At 35.7% G+C, this 23686-nt stretch overlaps 1 protein-coding gene across 1 annotated transcript in view; it reads left to right on the forward strand.

The window, feature by feature from the left end:
* The window catches only part of SLC2A13 (solute carrier family 2 member 13), a 375990-nt gene that overhangs the window by 41475 nt on the left and 310829 nt on the right, over nt 1-23686 (forward strand). The window contains exon 2 of the mRNA XM_027592538.2: nt 18224-18383. Coding sequence (XP_027448339.1) covers nt 18224-18383 — 160 coding nt within the window. The remainder of the gene's footprint in view (nt 1-18223; nt 18384-23686) is intronic.

Here is a 23686-nt window from a genome sequence, read left to right on the forward strand (position 1 = left end):
TAGTTCTTGCAATGTATAGATTTATTCAATTTCTTAGGATTAAAAGAAATTCAGAGGGATTATTGAATATCTATATAAAAGAATTAATAAAGTAGATACTGGAAAAATGATAGTTATGCATGTAGCTAGTTGGCAATTAACTTCTTGGTAAATGTCATTTTAAAAATGAGATATAATGAAAAAGCATTTGACAAAGTACAACATTAATTCATGATAAAAACCCTCAACAAAGTAGGATTAGAGGGAACATACCTCAACATAATAAAGGTCATATATGAAAAGCCCACAGCTAACATCATCCTCAATGGGGAAAAACTGAGAGCCTTTTCCTTAAGGCCGGGAACAAATCAAGGATGTCCACTCTTACCACTGGAAGTCCTAGCCACAGCAGTCGGGCAACAAAAAAAGTACTGGAAATCCTAGCCACAGCAGTCAGACAACAAAAAAAGTAAAAGGCATCCAAATTGGTAAGGAAGAAGTAAAACTATCACTATTTGCAGATGACGTGATACTGTATATAGAAAACCTGAAGAACTCCACCAAAAAACTGCAAGAACTGATAAATGAATTCAGTAAAGTTGTAGGATGCAAAATCAATCTACAGAAATCTGTTCCATTTCTATATACAATAATGAAGCAGCAGAAAGAGAAATTAAGGAATCAATCCCATTTACAATTACACCCATAAAATAAGATACCTTGGAATAAACTTAACCAAAGAGGTAAAAGACCTGTATTCTGGAAGCTAAAAAACAGTGATGAAAGAAATTGAAGACAACACAAAGAAATGGAGAGACATTGTATGCTTCTGGGTTGGAAGAACAAATATTGTTAAAATGTCTCTACTACCCAAAGCAATCTACACATTTAAAGAAATTCCTATCAAAATACCAACAGCATTTTTCACAGAACTAGACTAGATAATCCTAAAATTTTTATGGAACCACAAAAGACCCTGAATAACCAAAGCAATCTTAAAAAGAAAAGCAAAGTTGAAGACCTCACAATTCCAGACTTCAAATTATATTACAAAGTTATGATGATCAAAACAGTATGGTACAGGTACAAAAATAGACATACAGATCAATGGAACAGAATTAAAAAATCCAAAAATACACCCATGAGTATGTGGTCAATTAATCTTCAACAAATATCCAAGGACAGAATATCCAATGGGAAAAAATCTCTTCAACAAGTGGTGTTAGGAAAACTGGACAGCAACTGCAAAAGAATGAAACTGGACCACTTTCTTATGCCATACACAAAAATAAATTCAAAGTGGATTAAAGACCTAAATGTGAAACCTTAAACCATAAAAATCCTACAAGAGAGCAAAGACAGTAATTTCTCTGACATTGGCCATAGCAACTTTTTTCTAGGTAGGTCCCCTGAGGTAAGGGAAGTGAAAATAAACTATTGGGACTACATCAAAATAAAAGAGCTTCTGCACAGTGAAGGAAATAATCAAAACTAAAAGGCAACCTACAGAATGGGAGAAGATATTTGCAAATGATATATCTGATAGAGTTAGTATCCAAAATATATATAAAAAACACAACACCCCCCAAACAATTGTATTAAAAAATGGGCAGAAGACATGAACAGACATTTTTCCAAGAAGATATCCAGATGGCCAACAGACACATCAAAAGCTGTTCATCATTGCTTATCATCAGGGGAATGCAACTCAAAACTACAATGAAATATTACCTCACACCTGTCAGAATGGCTAAAATCAACACAGCAAACCAGAGGTGTTGATGAGGATGTGGAGAAAAAGGAATCCTTGTTCACTGTTGGTAGAAATACAAACTGGTACAACCATTGTGGAAAACAATGGAGTTTTCACAGAAAGTTAAAAATAGAACCACCTTAAGATCCAGCAATTGAACTACAAGGTATTTACCTAAAGAATACAAAAAAACCCTCACTCAGAGGGGTACATGCATCCCTTATGTTTATGGAAGCATTATTTATAGTAGCCAAATTATGGAAGCAGACCAAGTGTCCATTGGGAGATGAATGGATAAAGATGTGGTATATATATATATATACACAATGAATATTATTCAGCCATAAAAAAAATTAAATCTTGCCATTTGTAACAACATGAATGGAGCTAGAAAGTATAATGTAATGTTAAGTATAATGTTAAGTGAAATAGAGAGACAGTTACCGTATGATTTCACTCACATGAAGAATTTAAGAAACAAAATAAATGAGCGGGGTGGGGGTAGGGACAGACAAATCAAGAAACAAACTCTTAACTATAGGGACAAACTGATGGTTGCCAGAAGGGAGGTGGGTGGGGGATGGGTGAAATAGGTGATGGGGATTAAGGTGTGTACTTGTCATGATCAGCATTAGGTGATTAAAAAAAAAAATGCTCACTTCAGCAACACATATACTAAAAAAAGAAAAAAGCTATAATGACTTCTTACTCTTGCATCCCCAAATTCTCTTTAGGTAAAGCAGGATAAATAATTCAAGCTTTAAAAGGGAAGAATTTTCTCTAAATTTATAGTATAATTGTTAGAGTTACCCTCAAAAATTTTAGGAAAATTTTTAAGGTGAATTTGAACTTACTAATTTTTTTTTTTTTCCTCAAGAGCTTAGTACTTTTTTAATACATGGAAACCCTGTGTAATTTTTTCCTAAGACTATGAAAGATTATGGAGTGAAATTTAGTTTAGCCAGTGGTTTCTGTTCTGAAAGTGCCCCTAAGATATTTTAGAGTTGACTTTCTAATTTTATTTTTAATTAAAATGTCTTTTCAGTTTTTTCTGAAAATACTCAAATAAATGAAATTAGATATCCTTTCCCCCTCTGTTGTTTATGTTGTCTCTGTGTTCACAACTTGTGGGTCTTTTGCCTTTTCTTTCTGAAGCTACAGAAATAAGAAAACAAGGAATTTAGTGTTTTTTGTGAATCTGTTCTATAGTCATCTCATTTTCTGGTCATGGCCCTACCCTCTACTATCAGTTAGAGTAGGTTAAATGGAAGTTTTGTATATTTTCTCATTATAAAACAGCCTCTCAAGACCACCTGTCTTCTAAAAACTTTGTAAGTTTACTTTTGTTATGTGTTTCTCTTTGTATATTTTCTCTTTAACTCAGCTTGAATTGATTTTTGTATATAGTGAGAGGTAGGATTCAAGTTCATTTTATAACATCCTGATACCCAGCTGTCTCACCATGATTTATTAAAAGGTCCATCTTTTCCTCTTGATACCTCCTCTGCTATATGTCAAGTGTTGATACACAGGTGTGACCCATTCTGGGTGTTCTCTTTTGTTGCTCTTGTACTGTATGGTTGTAATAGCATTATAATACGTCTTGACACATGGGAGGAGAAATCCTCCTTATTTTTTTCTCAAGAGTGTAATAATTATTCTTGGTTCCTTGATTCCCATCATCAAAGAGCTCGTAAATTTCTATTTTATTTTCAGCTTATGAAGTTAAAAAAAAAAACAGTCTTGTTGGGATTTTGGTTTAGATTGTGTGGAATCTAGGTATCAATTTGGAAGGAACTAGCATTTTTATAATACTGAGTTTTCTAATACATGAACATGGGTTTTCCATCAATATTGATATATTCTTTAATATTGTAAACATGAAGTCTTATAATTTTCTCCTTAAAATTGCTTTTTCTAATACTCAATACTAGATACTTTATATTTTTGGTGCTCTTGATAATGATGTAATTTAAAATTTTATTTTCAAGGTATTAGTATGTGAATATATATTAGAATTTTGTGTACTTTTTTAAAAAGTCCACTGGTGTTGTTAAACTCCTTTATTATAACAGTGTATCTGAAATACACTGATATTTTAAAAAAATACACAATTATATTTGTGAATAGTGCTTTTTTCCTTCTAAATCTTATACATATTTCTTATCTTACTGCATTGGCTAGAACCTCTAATGTTGAAGTCTTCCCAACTTTGGATAAAATTCTTTAATCACTTTCTTGTTAAGTATGATATTTGTTCTGGATTTTTTTCTTTACTCTTTATCAAGTTAGTGTAGTCCTTTATTTTTTAGATTTCCTTTTTATTTTTAATTATTAGTAGATGTTGAATTTTATGACACATTTTCTATATTTATAAAAGTATATCTTTGATCCCTTAATAAATACATTAATTTATATTGCATTGGGAGCATAATCTTGTGTTTCTGGGGTATCATGATTTTTATACAGTGGTGGATTGCTAGATTTTGTTACATATTTTTAGGATATTTTTCCTTCTGCTCATTTGTAGCATGACTTGTGCTGACCTTTTTAAGTTCGAGCACGTCAGGAGCTGTGCAAGGTGTTTTATCTCGCTTATAAACTAACAGTTAATCTTTCATAGTTTCATGGGTTCTGGTAGAAGACACAAGATTCCTGGGTCGGAGATGAAGGATAGCATTTTATACCCAACAGCACCCAAAGAATCACCATTTTTGCACCTGTTCCTTGAGCCCCAGTTCCTATATGGTGATATGAAGAAGACTAGATACATTTCACATACAGTGGATTATGATGTAGAAGAGGATCCCTGAGCTTAAGGAACCAAAACTTTGTAAGGGGCAGTAAGCATGCCTGCTTTTTGCTCTGGAGGGAGATATTTATCTTTATTTTCAAGACTGTCTCCAAAACTACCCTTTTCTCTAAAGGGATATACCGTCTCTCTTTTACTATACTAGTTTGATATACTAAGTATCTTAAGAAGATAGTGTGGAACAAAGACCAGTCAGTGCCTACTGTAAGACATGCAAAAGCACAAGGTATCTGTAAATTGTCTCTCAGTACAGCAAAGATTATTCGAGCCCATTAAATTAGTTACAAAATACTGCCTTTTTTTAATACTGTAGTTTTCTAATATCAAAGAATAGTTTATATAAGAATGGAGTTATTAGTTTCTTGAAAGTTTGTTGGAACTAACTAAAGCTATCTAGATTTGAAGTTTTTGTTATGGGAATATTTTTTTGACCACCTTTCCAATGTCCTAAATGGTTATAGGACTATTCAGGTTTTCCAGTACTTCCTGGATAAATTCTTTTTCTAGGAATGTGTTCATTTCATCTAAGCTTTCCAATTTATAAGAATAATGTTCATAGTGCCTCTTTTTATGTGTCCAGTTTCTGTAGTTATGTCTTACTTTTTCATTCTTGATGTTGGTTATTTGAGCTTTCTTTTTCTTGACCAGTTTTTCCAGATATTTGTGAAAGATAATATTTTAAAAGAACCAACTTTTGGCTTTTGAATCCCCTCTTTTTCTTTTCTGTTTCGTTAGTTTTTGTTATATAGTATTTCCTTCTGCTTTTTAAAGTTATTTTTTTCCCCTAAATTCTTTAGATAGACATAGATGATTTATTTTCAGGGCTTCTTATTTAAATACCTGTTTTGGTGAATCATACAACTATTCATATGTAGTGTTTATTATTTCTGTTCACTTCCAAAAAAAATAAATTTCCAATATGATTTCTTTGACCTGTGGATTATTTGAAAGCATATTTTTAGTTCTCAAACATATGGCTGATTTGTTTTGGTTAATTTACTTTTTTTTTTTTAAATTTGTTTCTTATGTGATTGCTTCAAGGTTGCAAATCATGGTCCATATCATTTTGGCCCTATGATATTTGGTGAGGACTGTTTTATCGAACAATAAAGGGTTAGTTTTTATAAATACTCCTTTTGTGCTTTAACAATAATAGATGTTACTATCACTGTGATTGTGGATTTGTCTATTTTTTGTATTTCTGTCACCCTTTGTTTTCCGTATTTTCAAACCATGTTATAATTTAATTGTTCTCTCTTGCTTGTGAATGGAATCCTTCATCAGTATCAAATGACTCTCTTGGTCTTTAGTTAATAACTTTTTGCCTTACTATTTTAACTGAATGAATATGGCTGTGTCAGCTTTCCTTTTTTTAAACTTTTTTCAGCTTTCTTTTATTTAGACTTTTCCTTATTATCTTTTTATTTTGTTTTCAGTCTTGTTCATATTCTTTTAACTTGTGTGGGTTTTTTTTAATATAAAAATAAAGTGTAAATTTTAAATCCAGAAAGATTGCTTTAAATCCAGACAGATCCCTCTTCTTTTTACTTGGCACATTTGATTCTTTCATACGTATTATAATTATTGAAATAATTGAATTTAAAGCTGTCTTTGTACCCCCAATTTATTTGTGCTTCTTTTTTTTCTTCTTTTTGAATTGCCCTGTATATATAAATTTTTCTCATGCAACTTTCTTTGAACTAGTTTGGAAGTTAGATTTTGTTTGCATATATTTTTTTGGTAATTGCCATTGAAATTTTACTCATATTTAACATAATGAAGTCTGAAGTTACAAAATATCTTTATCTTCCTTCTAAATAATACAAGCAAATTACAGCATATGAACTTCTTTTTACCTCCTCCCAACTTTAATTGTATTGTTGTCATGTATTTTGATTTTCTTCTTGAGTTTGCGTTTATATGTCCCAAGGTATTGCTAATGGATTTTTGTTTAGTTTTAGTTTTTAGATATCCTATGTATTTATCACTTTCTATGTTCTTAATTTCTTCTTGTGTCTTTATTCTTATTGCATCATCCATTTGGGATCACTTTTTATCTGAAATACTGTGATACTGTGATTTTTAGGAAATAATATATTTGGTCTTAGTCTCCATAGTTCCTGGCTCACGGTTCCTAAAACCCTTGGAATTTCCTAAGTGCAGAGAGTGAGTGATACTGTGACTTTTGTTAAGCGCCTAAAGATGGGGGCTGGTTGCCAGGAAAGTCAACCATGTGATATGAAGGCTGGAACTTTCAGCCCCACCTCCTGCCCTCAGGGGAAGGGCTGAAGGTTGAAGGTAAATAAAACCTCCATTAAAATTCAAAAGGGTTGGGGTTTGGAAAGCTTCCTGATTGGGGAGCATGTGAAGATTGTGGAAAAGTGGGATGCTGGAGAGGGCATGGAAGCTCTGTGCCTGTTCTCACACCTTCCTTGTGCATTTCTTCCTTCTGGTTGTTCCTGAGTTTTATCTGTTTATAACAGTGAGCTAGTAAGTACAGTTGACTCTTCAACAACATAGTCTAGAACTGTATGGGTCCACTTATATAGTGATTTTTTTTTTCTTCAATAAATACAGTGCAGTAGTGTAGCAGAGGTGAAGGGTGCGAGAGCATCTGGCTGCAGGGGTCCCAAACAGATCACGTTCAGCCACTTGCTGCTGACAAAATCTGAAGGTGGAGAAATGCGTGGTGGTGAAACAAAAGGGGAATTTATTCCCACAAGGCCAACACTGGGAAGACACTGGACTAGCGTCGCAAAGACTGTCTTCAAAGTGCCAAAATACAGTGGTTGGTTCTTCCTATTTTTGTGTTTTCAGAGAAACTACTTGTTTCTTCTTTCTTCTCTTGTTTGTGACGCCCTCCCATAAATAAGATAAATACAAGCTTAAAGGCGGGATATACCTGCAGAAAGGAAACGTCAGGATTTGGGGAGTCCTATCCAGCTTGACAAGAGACATGTTAAGAGAAGGACTTTCTAAATTTTTTGTATTTAAAGCTACCCATTTGAGTGTTCATCAAGTTGAAATTATTCCTTGGAAAATGAACAGAAATGATTTTTAATCGTATCCCTACCATCTATTGTCATCTATTCATCATCCTCCTACATCTGTCTGTCATCTGCTGACTGTCTCCTCCTGAATAAGAAGTTGACTTCTTATTCATACATAAAAGCCTGTTGAAATATGCCATTGGCATACTTGTAGATGGAGATTTTGCAAAATACTATTCAAAAAGGGTAAGACAATGAGCTAGGTGTTTTTACAATTGAATTATTAAGGTAAAATGGGAGTAGCAGCAGTGAAAGTCACTGTACCTCCTCATTTGTTAAAAAATTGGAAATCACTGCTTTTATTCTGACTGTGTCAGTGTCTCAGAGCTGCTGGAGCAGAACTAAGAGATAACGCTAGCTAATTTGTGCCAAAGCTAGGCTTCCTTGACTGAGTCAGGACTGCCACTAGATCTACAAGTAGAGTGAAATGATGTTTATGAGCCATAGAGAGCAATACAGGGGTTCATTTTAATCATCTCTTTCTAAAGCCAGCTTCAGAGAATGATAGTGCCTTTTTCAAAATGAGCATCCATATCGTTCATTATTTGTCATATCACTTGGAGTCTATTTCTAAGAGTGTTACTAAGCCCAAAGTGATGGCATCTTGCTTATCACCTTTCATTAAATGTTAAGGATCCCTATATTCTTTTTAGACCCTACAAGAAAAAAGAAACAGAATTGTACAGTGTTGATAAATGTTTCAGTGTGATTGGTGCTTACCAATTCAAAGAATCAGCAGAACAGTCTTTGAGTTATGTATTCATTCTTGGTATACTAAAGAACATAGTAGAAAGTTGGTTATGTCTATTAAAAACAATTTTAACTCTTTGCTAGAGAGAACCTAAAGATCATTTGTCTCTTTCACTCCATTCCCTTTTATCATTAGTGAGACTTAGTTTTCTTAAAGCCAGATGATACAGAACTAGGGCTCCTAAGAGCAGACAAACTTTACCATTTTCTATTTCAAAAGTATCTTGGATGATAAGTGTAAAAAGTGTACATGTAGAACATAATTCCCCATTTTGTAGTAATAAAATAAGAGGCCAATGGAAGCCAAGTTGGCTATGTTCCTCATCAAACAGCTAAAAATTTATTGCAGATAGATTTCCATGATTATTGGGGATTATTAGTGAAGAATCTGTGAAAGCAGGTTGTATGTCATTTTTTGGTAGATCTTTAAAAAATGTGCCTTTTTCCTCTGCATTTTTACTTTAAGATTTTATTACTTACCTTGCTTTTTTAAATATAAGCAGCATAGGTTTATTCATATAGATGGAAAGATAATACTAGAAGAGGCTGGGAGAAAAAATATCTATTGATGGGTGGCTTACATGATTTTTGCCACTTTAAACAACTCAAAGGTAGGGTCATTCAGTGTACTTTTTAGAGACACAGCAAGTCATTAATAGAGATTTTTGGTTATGAAGATGGACATTATCTTCTACAAATCTTTGCCTTTTTGGACATGAAGTAGCAATTATTTAATAATTATTCAGGCGTAATATTCTAACCAAGTAAAATGTTCAGCTATTGCTACCGAGTGCTGGAACAGAAAAAGACCAGTTAATGCTTTGAAGTGGTTATTAGACAAACCAAGAGATTCTATTTGTGCAGCTCAAGAAATGTTACATAGAACTGGGAAAAGAGGAGCCATAATAAGAAGGATTGAGTGACTGACTACTCAGTGGTCTACCCATTCAGCTATTTTTTTTCCCCCAGACTAAGTGAGGGGCAGATCCCCTGAGCTGTTTATACCAAAACTTCCTATCCTTGAGGTTTTTGTTGTTAATCTTGGGGTTGGTTTAGAGGTTGTTTCAAATATAGTAAATGGGTGGTTTATCTTAGGTGTTTCCTACTTGAGAATGTCTTTCACATTCTCACGCCTGAAAGACAACTTGGCAAGATATAAAATACTTGGATCACAACATTTCCTCCTTAAATATGTGCAGGTGTTGCTCTGTAGTGTTTTATATTGCCTGGTTTTTAATACTTGGTGGGTGAGCTGTTTTTTCTTTCTGCTCTATCTGTAAAAAAAATCTGATCAAGTTTTGTTAACTTTACAAATCAGAAAATTTCCCAGGATGTGTTGTGCTACTGCTACCTACCCCTGGGCCCCATTTATTTCTTTTATAATGATTTGTCTTTCAACAATATCTTTTATCATTTTAATTTCCTTTGCTTTCCATTCTTGGAGAGCATTTCAAATTGATGTTCCACACTGATTCCAAATTTCACACAGCTTCATTTCTGTTATTTACTGGTTCCAATATGGTGTTTACTTCTGTAATTATTTACATATTCTATTAATTTTTTAGTGTTCTTGGCAATCCTTTCCCCTACCCATTTCCCTGTTTAATTTCATTCTGTTGTCTTGACGTAAACTGATTCCCTTCTCATGGCTCTCTGATCCTGCTTTTTAGGCAAGGCCAGACCTTTTTTGAAGAACGGATTAAAAATTTGGTCGGGGGGGTGTTCATTTATTACTTTGCTGATTTAATATTTCCTATAATAATTCCTTCCGTTTTACTCCTCAGGCCTTTATATCTGTTGCATGAATATTTCCACAGCCAGATTCTAGCCCTGGGCTTATCTTCCTCTGTACACATTTCTTGTGTGTTTTGTCTATGCCCTATTCAATTACAGTCTACAATCAGGTGATTCACAGCTGTTAGCTGCTGTTTAGGTCCACATTGTTTGTTGTGCTAGGACATTTATTTCTAGATGTCACATAGAGCTAAATATGACAAAGCACCACTTACGTTCCTATTTGCTAAAATCATTGCCTTGAGGAAAACGTATTGATTTCTTATTAATCTTTGTGTATTCCATTTGTCGGGTGTAAAAGTATACTGCCTCCACTTTTGTTAGCATTTCATACAGTTATCTTTCTCTCATAACCTCTACTGTTTTAGGAAATTTCTTACCAAAAAAAAAATTTCTTACATATGTATTAATTTCTTTATTTGTCATCTCTCCTCATCAAGAAATTCCTTCCTTCTCTGTTTTTTTCCTGCCCTCTTCAATATGTGTGTTCTTAGGAACACTTCTTCTTCTCTTTATCTTAATACTGGAATATTATACTGTTACTTAAAATTATCTTGAGCTACAAGGGTGACAAACCAGTATCGAGATTGTTCTATAGAACTACACAGGGATGTGTTTTCTTTGGTCTACAGAGTATGTTGTACCTTCTGTGTCTCACTCATTTGGCTTCTGTATTTATTGTACCTGAGTTCCGTAAGAAGTTTGAGACCCTTTTTTGAGAAAAGAATAAAGAGAAGGAAAATTTTTGTAATATAATGCGTTAAAGCTACAGAATTATGGGAAAAATACTGCAAGTTATAACCAAATTTTAATAGTGGTTATGTATGGGAGGTGTGATTAGAGGTGATTTTTATTTACCTAACTTCTTACCTGTGACTTCCAAATTTTCCCTAATGAATAATATGTATAGTGTAAAACTTGTCAGTTAATAATAATATAAAAGGATACGGTTTTGGAAAAAAATTAAAAAAAATAAAAGGATATGGTTTTGTATATGCATCCCAAAGTACTAGATCAACTGTTAAGCCAAGGTCTGTGCTTGACAGTTAGGCGAGTTACAGTACAGAAGATATGTGAGTTATGATCATTCCATTAAAGGGGTTGTAGTTGGGTTTGGAGAAACAATGTGATAACAGATTTTACTGAGATGTTACAGTAAAAAGGAATATGAGATCAATATTATATTCTCAAGTAATAAGGGAGAAGTCATTTAGGCTGTTAAAGACTGCACAGAGTTTAAATGATGGTGACAATGCTTATAATGCCTTGTGAAGAGCTTTTTAACACTATAGAACAATAATTCTGCTCGTAATCCCCATAGATAAAATCTCACTCATAACCTGGCTCCTCTGTTACAGGAATTTGTGTTGTATATATATTTTCATTACTTTGGGGCTTATTGCTCTTTGAAGTTGCCCAGTGCTGTTTGTGAAAGTCTTAAGTCTTGTTGTTAGAGAAGAATAAAAACTGAATTCTCATTGTGTTAACAACCTGGTAACTGTAGAACCTAGACTTCAGAAGAATGCAGACAAAGCAGTCCTGGGCAGGACAGCCAAACAGAAAGAAACAACTACAGTAAGGGACACTTTTTTAAAAGACAGATTCTCTTTCTTTTTGTTAAAATTATTCCTTTAGAGATCATAGAGCAATGATTTGCAAAATGAAATTGGGACATCATGGTCCTTGTTCGAGAAGCATTGTTATGGAAATGTACCTTCCTGTGCTTCTAAGAAGCTAATTAGTTGCTGCCTGGCTTGTGTCGAGAGGCTGCTGTGGTTCATGGGTATTTAACTATCGCAACAGGATTTTCTAATGCTATTTGTTTATGAAATTATTTATACTTCTGACTCAGGGTTTTAAAAGGGCTTCCAGCAGTTTTTGAAAGCCAGCTTCAGCGCTCAAGAGCATGTGTGCTATTGATGGCGAATCAGCTTGGCAACGTGAGAGTGTGTGAATCGTGTTGCACTGTAGTGTCTGAGGTGCAGTTTTCTGGTGAAACTCCTTGAGGACAGGCATGATAATGAGTTTCCATTGGTGTAGACTTCTTTATTTATTTTGTAAGAAATCGAACTTTCTAACAGTATTCAGAAACAGTACCAACATAGATTTTTGTGGTTGCATTTACACTAGTAAGCTGCCAACAGGAACTTGTACCACCCCGTTCCTTATGTTCATTTCAGTTCATCGCTTTTGGGTGGACTATTAAGAATTTGTTCTTTATCAGACATTTATTTTGATTAGTGTTTGGAATAGGGAATAAGTCAGAAGTTCTTCAGAGATTTTTTTCCTAAACTTTAACTATCATTAATTACATCCATTTGTGAAGTACTTAATTCTTAATTTGGGGGATTTCATACAGTATTACTTAACTGCCCTTCGTTGAACAGGGAGCTTTGTCTCGGGACAGAATTCCATTTGTTTCCCCAAAGTAGCGAAGAGGTTTTGGGGTGGCAGAGCCTTAATAGCCAAGGCTTATCAGAAATGGGCACCATGTTTAGAAATCCATAAATTAGAATTTGCATGGATATTTTATTGATAGCAAGGTGAGATAACGCTAGTGACCATGGAGCCCGCTGCTCTCCCTGAACATGGCGTTCTTTCACAGTTCTCCATTTTCATAGAGCAGTTTTATGGGTTTACGCTTGTCACATATAACTGACTAGACTGAGCTTTTTAACATGACATCTGGTGGCAGTAAGTCACATAGCAAGTGGTAGGGGGCAGGAAAGAGATCAGACCCTCCTAACCCCTAGAAGTGCCCATGTGTTGACTAAGGTAGTAGGTCCAAAAAGCAAAGTGTCTGAGAAATTTCTAAAGGGTCACATTCGAGTCAGAGGCATGGCCCTTGGTTCTCAAGTGGCACATAACAGAGATTAGGGGACCTGAATCTGTGAGACTCACTTTGACATTAACCTGCTTATGTGACTTCCTGAAAATCTCTTCTTGTCTGTCTTTGATGCTAGGTTTCTTTACCTTTTCTTGGGGGATAATGAATGATCTCTGTCCCACCTACCAACTGATAGGGTGACCTTGCATAATAATATAAAATGGTAACATAAAAAAGACTTTAGAAAATAACATGGCATTCAAGTGTAAGGTGGATGCTTACTGGTTGCTCCTTCTTACCTTCTTCTTCCAACAGTTCCATAAATACTGGAATTTTTCAGGACTAAGTTCTAGGCATTCTTCTCCTCTTCCATTTCTGGGTGATCTCATCCATTCCCATGGTTTCCATTTCGTGCACCATCCACATGGAACTATCTTCTGAGCTTCAGATATTTGTGTAACTTCCAAAGCCCACTGGACCCAGTCTCACTTTGATGTTGCTTTTAAATATATATAGTCTAGCAACTAAAAGCAATTGAATAGTAATATTACTCTGTGTCTTGAAGAATACAATAGCATGTAGGTTATAACATAGCAATATTTCTTAAAATCTCTGTTGTCTACCCCTTTGCCTTCCCTCCCAATTCAGGCTTCAGTCAGTCCCTTTGTTAAAGACTCCCATTTTTTCCATACCAACCTGAGGCTCTCATTCACAGCTCTCTCCAGTCTCTTTTCATTTGGACTTTTCCCTGCAAACCAAATCTTTGGTCCATGTTTTCTTCTCCATCCTTTTTTGCCTAGCATGGTAATGGCTCAAGAACCAGGGTGACAAAGACCAGATTCTCCCTAGGGGATGAGAGAGGAAGGAAAAGTTGGTTATTTTGGCAGAATTATTGGGTGGGAGAAATGGGGCAAGCTGGGAACACTCACATGTAAATATTCTGTATTCCTGACACACTCAGGGAGTGTTCTACTTGCTCTCTACTTGTGTGTTTCACAGAGCACTTCTGACTCAACCTGGTTAAAACTTGACCCTGTTACCTTCTGCCCACACTTGCTTCTCCTCCAGTGTCCTGTATCTCTGTACCAAGTAACCAACATGCTCCTACTTGCTTATTCCGGACGTCTGAACATCAGTCCTCGAGTTCTTCCTCTCACCTTTCGTGTTCCATCCCAATTCCCTTTAGCCTGGATACTAAATACAGACTTCTGGAATCTCTCCATTTTACTCCATCTCCTCTGCTGTCACTATACTTGTCGCTCCCCTGCAATCAGTTTTCCATACTCTGAAGAATAACTCTTTAAAAACATGACTCTGGTAGCGTGTTTTCTTCCATTATACTATTTAAAGGCTTCTAAGTACCAAGTCCTTAATATGGCCTCTTGCATAGTCAGGTTTGGTCTCTTGTCTATGTTTCTGGAAATAGTCCCCCTTCTTCAACAGGTTGCATCTCTTTTCACCTCAAGGCCTTTGTCTAAGCTGGACTGATTGTCTAAAGTGTGTGTCACCTTCCCCACGCTGTCATCAGGCTCTAGCTTACTCATTCACCTGATCTCTGCTTAAATATGACCTTCTCATCCAAGAACTATCTGACTCATCAAGCTGGGCCAGTCCCTTTGCTACGAGCTCGTGTTCTTCACACTTCCCCTTTGGTGAGACCCATCACATTTGACATCTAATTACTTGTTCAAGCACATTTTGGCTGACAGACGCTAAGCTCCATGAGGACAGAGGACATGTCTCTCCTACAGCACTGTGTCCAGCTCAGATCAAGTATGCGATGAACACTCACTGATTAATGGATACTGCTTTCATGATCTGGACTCTGCCTCTCTCCACACATACACTGGTTCACACTTATTTTTTACCTCTGAGAAAATCCCGTATCATTTCATATTTCCTTAAGGCCATGCTCTTCTCTGTAGAATTGTTCCCTGCCCTGCCCCCGCCCCCCACCACCCGAACTAGCATCTAATCATGTCAGCGTGCAGCAGTTGTCCCGCATCACAAGATGGAACCCAGTGTGTAGCTGTACTGTGACCCTTACCGTGGTATTTTGAAATTATTTATTTGATTGCCTCTTTATGTGAGCAGGGCTTGTGTATAGCTTCTCTTATAATAGAGACCCTGTTTTGTTCACTTATATTCGTCCTGATAATGCCAGCACCTAACAAGTCAGACTGAATCAAAAAAAATTAAATTGCCTCATAACTAGAGGTATAGTCATCCTAGAAATAATCGCTAACATTGACTACTTTCCATATGCTAAGCACAATTTTAAGGGCTTTTACACTATGAGCTCACTGAATCTCAACTCCTATGAAAGAATTACTTTTATTCTTCCCATTATATAGGTGAGCTGGAGACTCAAAAAGGTTAATTTGTACAGCCTTAACCAGCTGGGGAGTGGCGAGGCTGGAATTTAAACCTATTGTTCCAGAGCCTACCCTCATCTGTGCTCGCCAGTCAGTAGAGTCTAGAACTTTCAAAATTGGGTTCTGGAATCTCTGTCTGGGTGTAATTCTGGTTCCTCTGCTTATCATCATCTGACCTGGGGTAAGGTCCTTCTTTGCAAAATGGGGATAATTATATGTCCTTTATAGGGATGTTGTGAGGAGTTAAGAAAATAATCAGTCCCTGTGAAATATCAAATGCAGGCAGTTGTCACACTGTTAAGTCCATGTGAGTACTCCTTTAACAGATCTTTGGGTTTCTTTCCAATTCTAAATCCAATGAGTCTGTCTTTTTATAATTCCCTCAGTCTTTTCTCTTTGCCATTCCCTGTTACTTTTCAAGGTCCTGGTGTTTATTTTTAATAATTAACCTTTATAAGACCTGCCTGAGGCTCTCTCTACATTTCTCTCAGGTAAAATCTATGGGCTTTGTGACAAGCATGTGCCACCTAAAACCACAGTCCTGATTGCCCATGCTTAAATCTATGGGCTGCGTGCCTCAGTCAAGATGTCTGGCTAAAGAGAGCAACTGAATTCCTGTTAGAGCCAGACCAGCAGGAAAAGAAATCCAGACAATTACTGTTGTCTGATTTTTGGAATCTTATTGAGTTGTTCTAATTGTAAAAGAACTAAAAAGAATATACAATTAATTTGTCAACATTTGCATCAAATGTTTCCTCTTTCCAAGTTAGATGAAAGCCAATTTAGTATGATATGTTCTCTTAAATTGATTAGCAGTCAGATGGAAACTTCCAGCTGTTTAGGTGAAGATTTAATTGTAAAGACTATTCATACTTTGTCTACTAACATGTGCTTATTTTACGAAACTCATAAAATCTTGATTCTTTTCATGTATATTTATATATATTGATAGACACTACAGCAGCAAATACTACTTGTGGAAACTACAGAGTGTATAGTTCTGAGATTTAATGGTCTGACTTGTGTGCAGTTATTACTAGTAGTTATTCAATAGTACAGAAGCAGATATATATTAACTTAAATAAATCTTATCTGTCCATGTATTTGCTTGGTTCAAAGATGGAACCAAGTAAATAAAAATATGGCAAAACATATCTAAAACAGGTGAAGTTGGGGAGAGTTTTGACATCAGGAGGGAATTTAGCTCACAGAGTAAATACCATGAAGTCCAAAACACTTAGTGTAGAGGTGGGCATCTCTGACTGCCTAATAAAGAGGGAAATAAAAGACCGCTGTGTGATTTATAGTGCCCATAAACACAGAGAGGGAGCACAACTGTTGTAGTTACCGAGACTGTAGACAAATATCTCCTGTTATCTGCAATGTGGTAAATAGTACCACCAGCAGCCCTTTTTCAGAAAACACATCAACAGGTGCTGCTACCTTCAATATGGGCTATTTTTTGGCATTATAATGATTAACTCATTAAAAGCAGTTCTCCATGGTATCTTGCATAACCCCTTGATGTTCTGACTTAATCTAGAGATCAATTTATAGTATCTACAGGTAGAAGAAGATTACATTTTCTTAGATAATCCTGCTTGATTTTTTTTTCACTTAGCTTTTGACAAGTATTGATTAGATATTAGTTTTAGATTACATAATAAGACCTACCTGGAAATTTTATGTACCACTGAGAAGTGAGCTAGATATGGCCAAGAATATCAAGATTTTCTTTTAAGAAATAATTTTAGATTAGCCTAAAGTTGTGGACTATAATAGAACTGTAGTTTTTTAAATACATGGTGAGCACCAGGAGTGCTTGGAGGATTTTTATTTTATTATTTTTTTAAAAAATTTTTAAAAGATTTTATTTATTTGACAGGGAGAGAGAGAGAGAGAGAGAGAGCACAAGCAGGGGGAGCAGCAGAGGGAGAGGGAGAAGCAGGCTCTCAGCTGAGCAGGGAGCCTGATGCAGGGCTCAATCCCAGGACCCTGGGATCACGACCTGAGCCAAAGGCAGACGCTTAATGGACTGAGCCACCCAGGTGCCCTGCTTGGAGGGTTTTTAAAAGACCGACCCATCTCCCATCTCTAGTTTTCTATTTAGTAGGTCTGGGGTGGGTAAGGTGAGAGTATCCTTATTTAAAAAAAAAAAAAAAAAGGCTACCTAAGTGATTTAGTGATCAGTGAAGTTCTGGAACTACTGCCATAGGTTATGCTGCATTAATTTCAGATAGAAACAGATTTTAAGCAGGTATAATCAAATATACCTTAGCCATAAAACCATCTGTTTTGTGGTTAAGATCATCTGTTCTTAAGGACTCTAAATTACCAAATTATTGTCCATTGTAAGCTATTTCAGAAATCTATACCTAGCCAGTCGAACAGGGTGACTTACTGTATGGATTTTCTATTAGTAAGCCAATTAAGAGTTTTGGTGTATCTGCTGGAAATGATGACTTTGAGTAGTTAATATGCTCCTAGGATAATTTTTATTCTCATCATTGTCTGATTACATTTCCATATAGACTAAAAATATTTTGATAATTATATCCTATCTAGAGAGCATTTTCTTATTTTTAGTCCACAAAAATTACAAAACATGCTTTATATACATTCTAAAGTTATCTGAGAGCTCTAAAGGTAGTTTCGTTTGTAGGCTTTCAAGTGAAAATCTGAAAATGGGTATCTCCACATTATGTCTTGACTTACCTGCAGTAGTCACTAGTTATAAACAAAATCTTTAAGTATCTGGTAAACCTTTGTTTAAAGTAAAAAACCAGGGGTGTGTCTCTGTGTCTTTGTCTAGCATCAGTATTTATAACAACAAAGAAATCGTGAGTAAGTGCCTTCTGTTGACTTTTCCTTGTTTCTTCACAGGCATTGCTTCCATGACAGTGCCCGTGTACATTGCTGAGGTCTCCCCGCCCAACTTAAGAGGTCGATTAGTCACCATCAATACCCTCTTCATCACCGGAGGCCAGTTCTTTGCGAGTGTTGTGGATGGAGCCTTCAGTTATCTCCAAAAGGATGGATGGAGGTCTGTAAATTGTTCTTACGTTTAATTTTCAAATCATGATTTTAGGGGATGGGAGAAACATTGAGAAATGATAGGAAAAATGTAACTGGGTATTTTGAATCATTATAGCTAATTCATAAGTGGGTGGCATTCAGCAAAATTGAAAGTGGACAAGAAGCTGATATTTAATGATAGACAAGGAACCTACCATTATGAATTGATATTTACAGGCTTTTAGCATTTAGGTGACATTTCTCATACTCTGTGTAATCTTTTGCAATATTTGTTTAAAAATGAATGCGGCAGTAAATATGTATGGAGTTCTTGAATTGTATCAGCGATTGACAAGGTGTTTATGAACTGCAGATATAATTAACATCCTTTCTGGATTTAAGAGGCTACATTCTGATCTGAATGAAAGAAAACCCACTCTTTAGAGGTATAGATTAAGCTATATAAAAATATATTGTTGTATATGTATATATAAATTTAAAACACACAAATTGTTCCTTGATCACTATTTGCTTTATTTTGATTCAAAAGAGATGAGAAAAATGTTTTTAAAATGCTTTGAAATATTTTCAAACTAAGTATTATAGAAACAAACTAATCTTATGTTAAAGCTTAAAACTATAATAGGCTCTGGATTTTGATATCATACTTTAATCAAAACAATAGATTGATGTAACTGTTCAGGGAAATTTTGTCAAAAGGTGCAGCAGATAAACAGTATTCTCTTGTTCTCTTGCCACCATGTATTACAACAGATGTTTATTGAACATCTACTCTGTATGGGTGCTGGAGTTAGAATATTGAACAAGACAGACTCTAGTACTTACACACAGGGTGCTTACAGTGTAATTCTTAACAGCTGAAGAAAAAAGGGTTTGATATGATATGGATGTAGGGAATTAGGCTTCTATGTGAACAGCACCATAAATCATGTGCCTTGATGAGCCATTAAAGACTGAGACTGATGAAGTTTTATTAAAAGTTATGTGAGAAGACTTAACGATGCCAATTAGGGCTGTGTCAGGGCCATTAAAGAGAGGACACAATTCTTAAAGCATTAGGTTCTTCCTGCATATGTTGCTAAACCACTTTTACCTTTGAAGGAATGAATCTCTGCCAAAGTGAGAAATTACTAGAGAAATGAAGAAACTGGAAATTTCGTCTTTCTTTTTCCACTCTGTAGATGAATAACTTACCAGCGTAAATTGATATTTTAAGTTTTTCTTAAAAACTCAGAGGAAGTCAATTTTTCAACCCCACATCTTTAAGTAGATCTAAAACATTTTAACTTATTTACATTAAGTTAAAATTTTAGGGGTACTTGGGTGGCTCAGTTTGTTAAGTGTCCGACTCTTGGTTTCTGCTCATGAGGGTCATGATCTCAGGGTCATGAGATCTAGCCCTGCGTTGGGCTCTGTGCTTATTAGCACAGAGTCCACTTGGGACTCACTCTTCCTCTCTCTCTGCCCCTTCTTCCTGTTCTCTTTCTAAAATAAATAAATCTTTTCAAAAAATTTTATTAATGTAAATAACATATATGCTTTCATTAAAAATATATTTTTAGGGGCGCCTGGGTGGCTCAGTCAGTTAAGCATCTGACCCTTGATTTCAGCTCAGGTCATTATCTCAAAGTCGTGAGATTGAGCCCCTCGTTGGGCTCCGTGCTGAGCGTGGGGCCTGATTATGAGTCTCTCTGCCTCTGCATCTCCCCACCCCTGCTCATGCATGTGCATGAGCGCTCTCTTAAAAAAAAAAAAAAAAATTGTTTTTAAATGAAAACAGAGTGCATTAGCCATGTTTTTTACTTAAGTATAGCAATTTAGATATCTTTTCTCAGCACTGGTTAGGAAAGAGAGACAGATCATACAGTATTGAAAATAATTTATGAATGTGGTGTCCCTGTGTAGAAGTGGAGGCATTAGAACACTTTTCACAGGCATGGTGACACAGTTATAGACAGACCTGGATTCACATCTGTTTTCTACCTCTCATTAGCTACAGACCTTGAACGAGTTACTAAGCTCACTGAACTTCACTCCTGTGATTGTAAAAAATGGGATCAAAAGTACTTAAGATTATTGTAGGATCTAAATTATTATATATAAAGTATTCAGCCCACTGTTTGGCATATGGCAGATGATCAGTGAACAGTGAATCATATTATTATTTACTATTCTGATGAATGATTGCAGGATGGATACTATTATAGTTAAGTTTTGTAAGTGAGGTTGAAGGAAAACACATCCCATGGCTTCTGTTTTCTTTATTGGTACAGTTGAGACTTGGAGGTGATAGGAGAGAGGCCTACAGAAAATAAATGTTAAATGCTTATAGCTGCCCTAGAAAGTATAAGAAAGCAAAGACTAGAGACAAAAATGATTTTCCAAATAACCATGGGACCCCAGCTCAAGTTGGAGACATATATTTGCAGTAAAGCCGAATAGCATGCCTGTGTATGTTTTTCCCACAATACTAGACTGAAGGGTGAAAAAATAAAATATAAGAGGATGGGAAAACTAATGTCGGGCTGGTAGTCAGCCAAAGGCATTAACATACCAGATCACTTGGAACTCACTTATTGTTTGCATGAATACGCATTCACTTATGTCCACATGCAAATAAGTTTCCCTTTTTTAACTGGTGAATTTTCAGTGTGTTATTCTCTTCCAGTATCTGGTATCCTTAGCAGTGTGTTTAACTTCTCAGACTCCTGGGCTAATAGGAGTGTGGTTACAAGCAAATAAAGGTTTTGAAGTACTACCTTAACATCAACTTTAGAACTGTCAGCAATTATAACTTGTTTAAAATTATTAACAACAAATAATTCATTTTTGTGGCTGTATATTTCAGAAATCCTAATTAAAATGTGGGTGTAAATGTTACATATAGAATTTTTTCATACTCATAGTTTTGCATATTATAAAGGAAGGTGTCCCCTGTCTTCTGAGAGTTTTGACATTTTTAAAATTTTTTTATTTTTTTTAAATAAAAAAAATTTTTAATTTATTTTTTGACAGAGAGAGAGAGAGAGAGACAGCGAGAGAGGGAACACAGGCAGGGGGAGTGGGAGAGGAAGAAGCAGACTTCCCGCGGAGCAGGGAGCCCGATGTGGGGCTCGATCCCAGGACCCTGGGATCATGACCTGAGCCGAAGGCAAACGCTTAACGACTGAGCCACCCAGGCACCCCCAAGAGTTTTGACATTTTAACATTATTTCTTTATTTCCCTTTTTGACTTTCATTGCCTCTGGACCTGTCTAGTTCAAGTCACCAAACATTTGGTGTTATTACTATATAACCAGTGTCCCAGATTTTACTAGCTTACCTTGGAGTGATGAACAATTTTAGAATCTGTTAGCAAGTACTATATGATCCTAACCAAAATCTCGAGACACTGGTGGAACTGATATATTCACAATTTGCAGATTAAAAAAATGCTAAGAGAAGTTAAAGATTTGGTTGAGGACACATGGCTGTTACATAGAAGAGTTTAGAGCCAGTTCTTCTTACTTGAAATCTAACTACTTTCTTCCTCATTTTACTTCCAATAGTTTATAATTTAAAATGTAGTTATTGAAAATACAGTAGTGATCAGATGAAAACTTATAGAAGATGAAACTGATTAATCAGATAGAAAAACTTATTAGCCTTTGATGTTCTTGAGAAACTAATCTTTTGTGCCAAAGGGGTCAAAGCTACTCTTCTTTTATTTGGATATCCTAGAAATAAATTGTTTTCTGCTGAACAAGTAGAAGATTAGTTTTTTTAGAAAAAAGAATTGCCAGTAGAAAATTGAACCTTGGTATTTGTCTAACACTCTTGCGTTATTACACATTCTTTGCTGGGAAAAATGTCATCCGGCTTCATGAGGAAAGAGGAGTAAGGATTTTGAAGAGATCATTAATGATTAGAATTTTGTAAAAACAACTTTATTGTGATATAATTCACATACCATTCAGTTTACCCATTTAAAATGTATAATTCAGTGGCTTTTAGTACATTCGCAGAGCTGTGCAGCCATGAGTACAATCAAATTTAGAATATTTTCATTACCCCACAGGAAAACTTTGTGCTCCTTAGTTGTCACCCCCCAACCTTCCAGCTCCTGCCAGGTCAAGGCAATCATTCATCTACTTCTTGTCTCTGTAGATTTGCCTATTCTGGATATTTCATGTAACATTATGTGGTCCCTTGTTGACTGGCTTCTTTCACTGACCAAATGGTGATCAGTGAAATGAACCAAGGTTCATTCATATTGTAGAATGTGTAAGTATTTAATTTCTTTTTATTGGCGAATAATGTGGATATACCACATTCCATTTATCCATTTATCTGTTGATGGACATTCCCACTTTTTGGCTATTACAAATAATGGTGCTGTGAACATTTCTGTACAGCTTTCAGGGTGGACATGTTTTCAGTTCTCTTGGGTATCCACTTCAGAGTAGAACTGCTGGGTCATGTGGTAACTACGTTTAGCCTTTCGAGGAACTGGCAGACTGTTCTCCAAAGTACTGCACTATTTTATATTCCCACTTAGCAGTGCATGAGAATTCCAGTTTTTCTGCATCCTAGTAAACATTTATTATCTTTTTGATTATCATCATCTTAGGTGGGTGTGAAGTGGCATCTCATTGTGGTTTTGATTTGCCTTTCCCTGATGACTCATGATGTTGAGAAAGATTTTATTTTTACCTAACATTACAGTGCTTACAAAGATGGCAGAGGTATTTTAGTAGTTGGTATTAATGATACAAAGTTTTATCACTGCCTTTTTCTGTGCTGATAGTTTTTAGTCTTGCTTATTTGAACATAGATTCACTCACTACACTTCAAGCAAATGAAGGTTTCCTTTTGTTCACTGCTGAATTAAAGCCTGGCATGTCGCAGGCCCTCAGTAAATATATATAATAGGGTAAATTTCACAGCTTCCACTGTGAGGGTATAAAACACTTACCTGGGCATGCCACTGCTTCAGTGTTTCACAGCCTCTCCATTTCCCAGCGGAAATAAAAAATCAGGCTCTTATCATGGTTTGTGTGTCTTCCATTATCCAATCTGTGCCTGCTTTTCCAGATTTTTTTAACTTCTCGGTGCCTCCCTCCCTCTTCCTTTATATAACAGCCATGCCTGTATACCCAATACACCAATTGCACCTTGCTTTTTCATGTTTTTAGGTTTTTTCTGTCTGCTTACTTTACCTATAATGCTTTCCTACCCTGTCCTGCTTTACTGGTCCACCTGCTGTTCCTCCTTTAAATCTCTGCTTTGTGTATCATGTGAAGCTGTTTCTGTCCCCTGGTCCTTTCATAA

Source organism: Zalophus californianus, chromosome 9 (assembly GCF_009762305.2).
Source record: "Zalophus californianus isolate mZalCal1 chromosome 9, mZalCal1.pri.v2, whole genome shotgun sequence".
NCBI lineage: Eukaryota > Metazoa > Chordata > Mammalia > Carnivora > Otariidae > Zalophus > Zalophus californianus.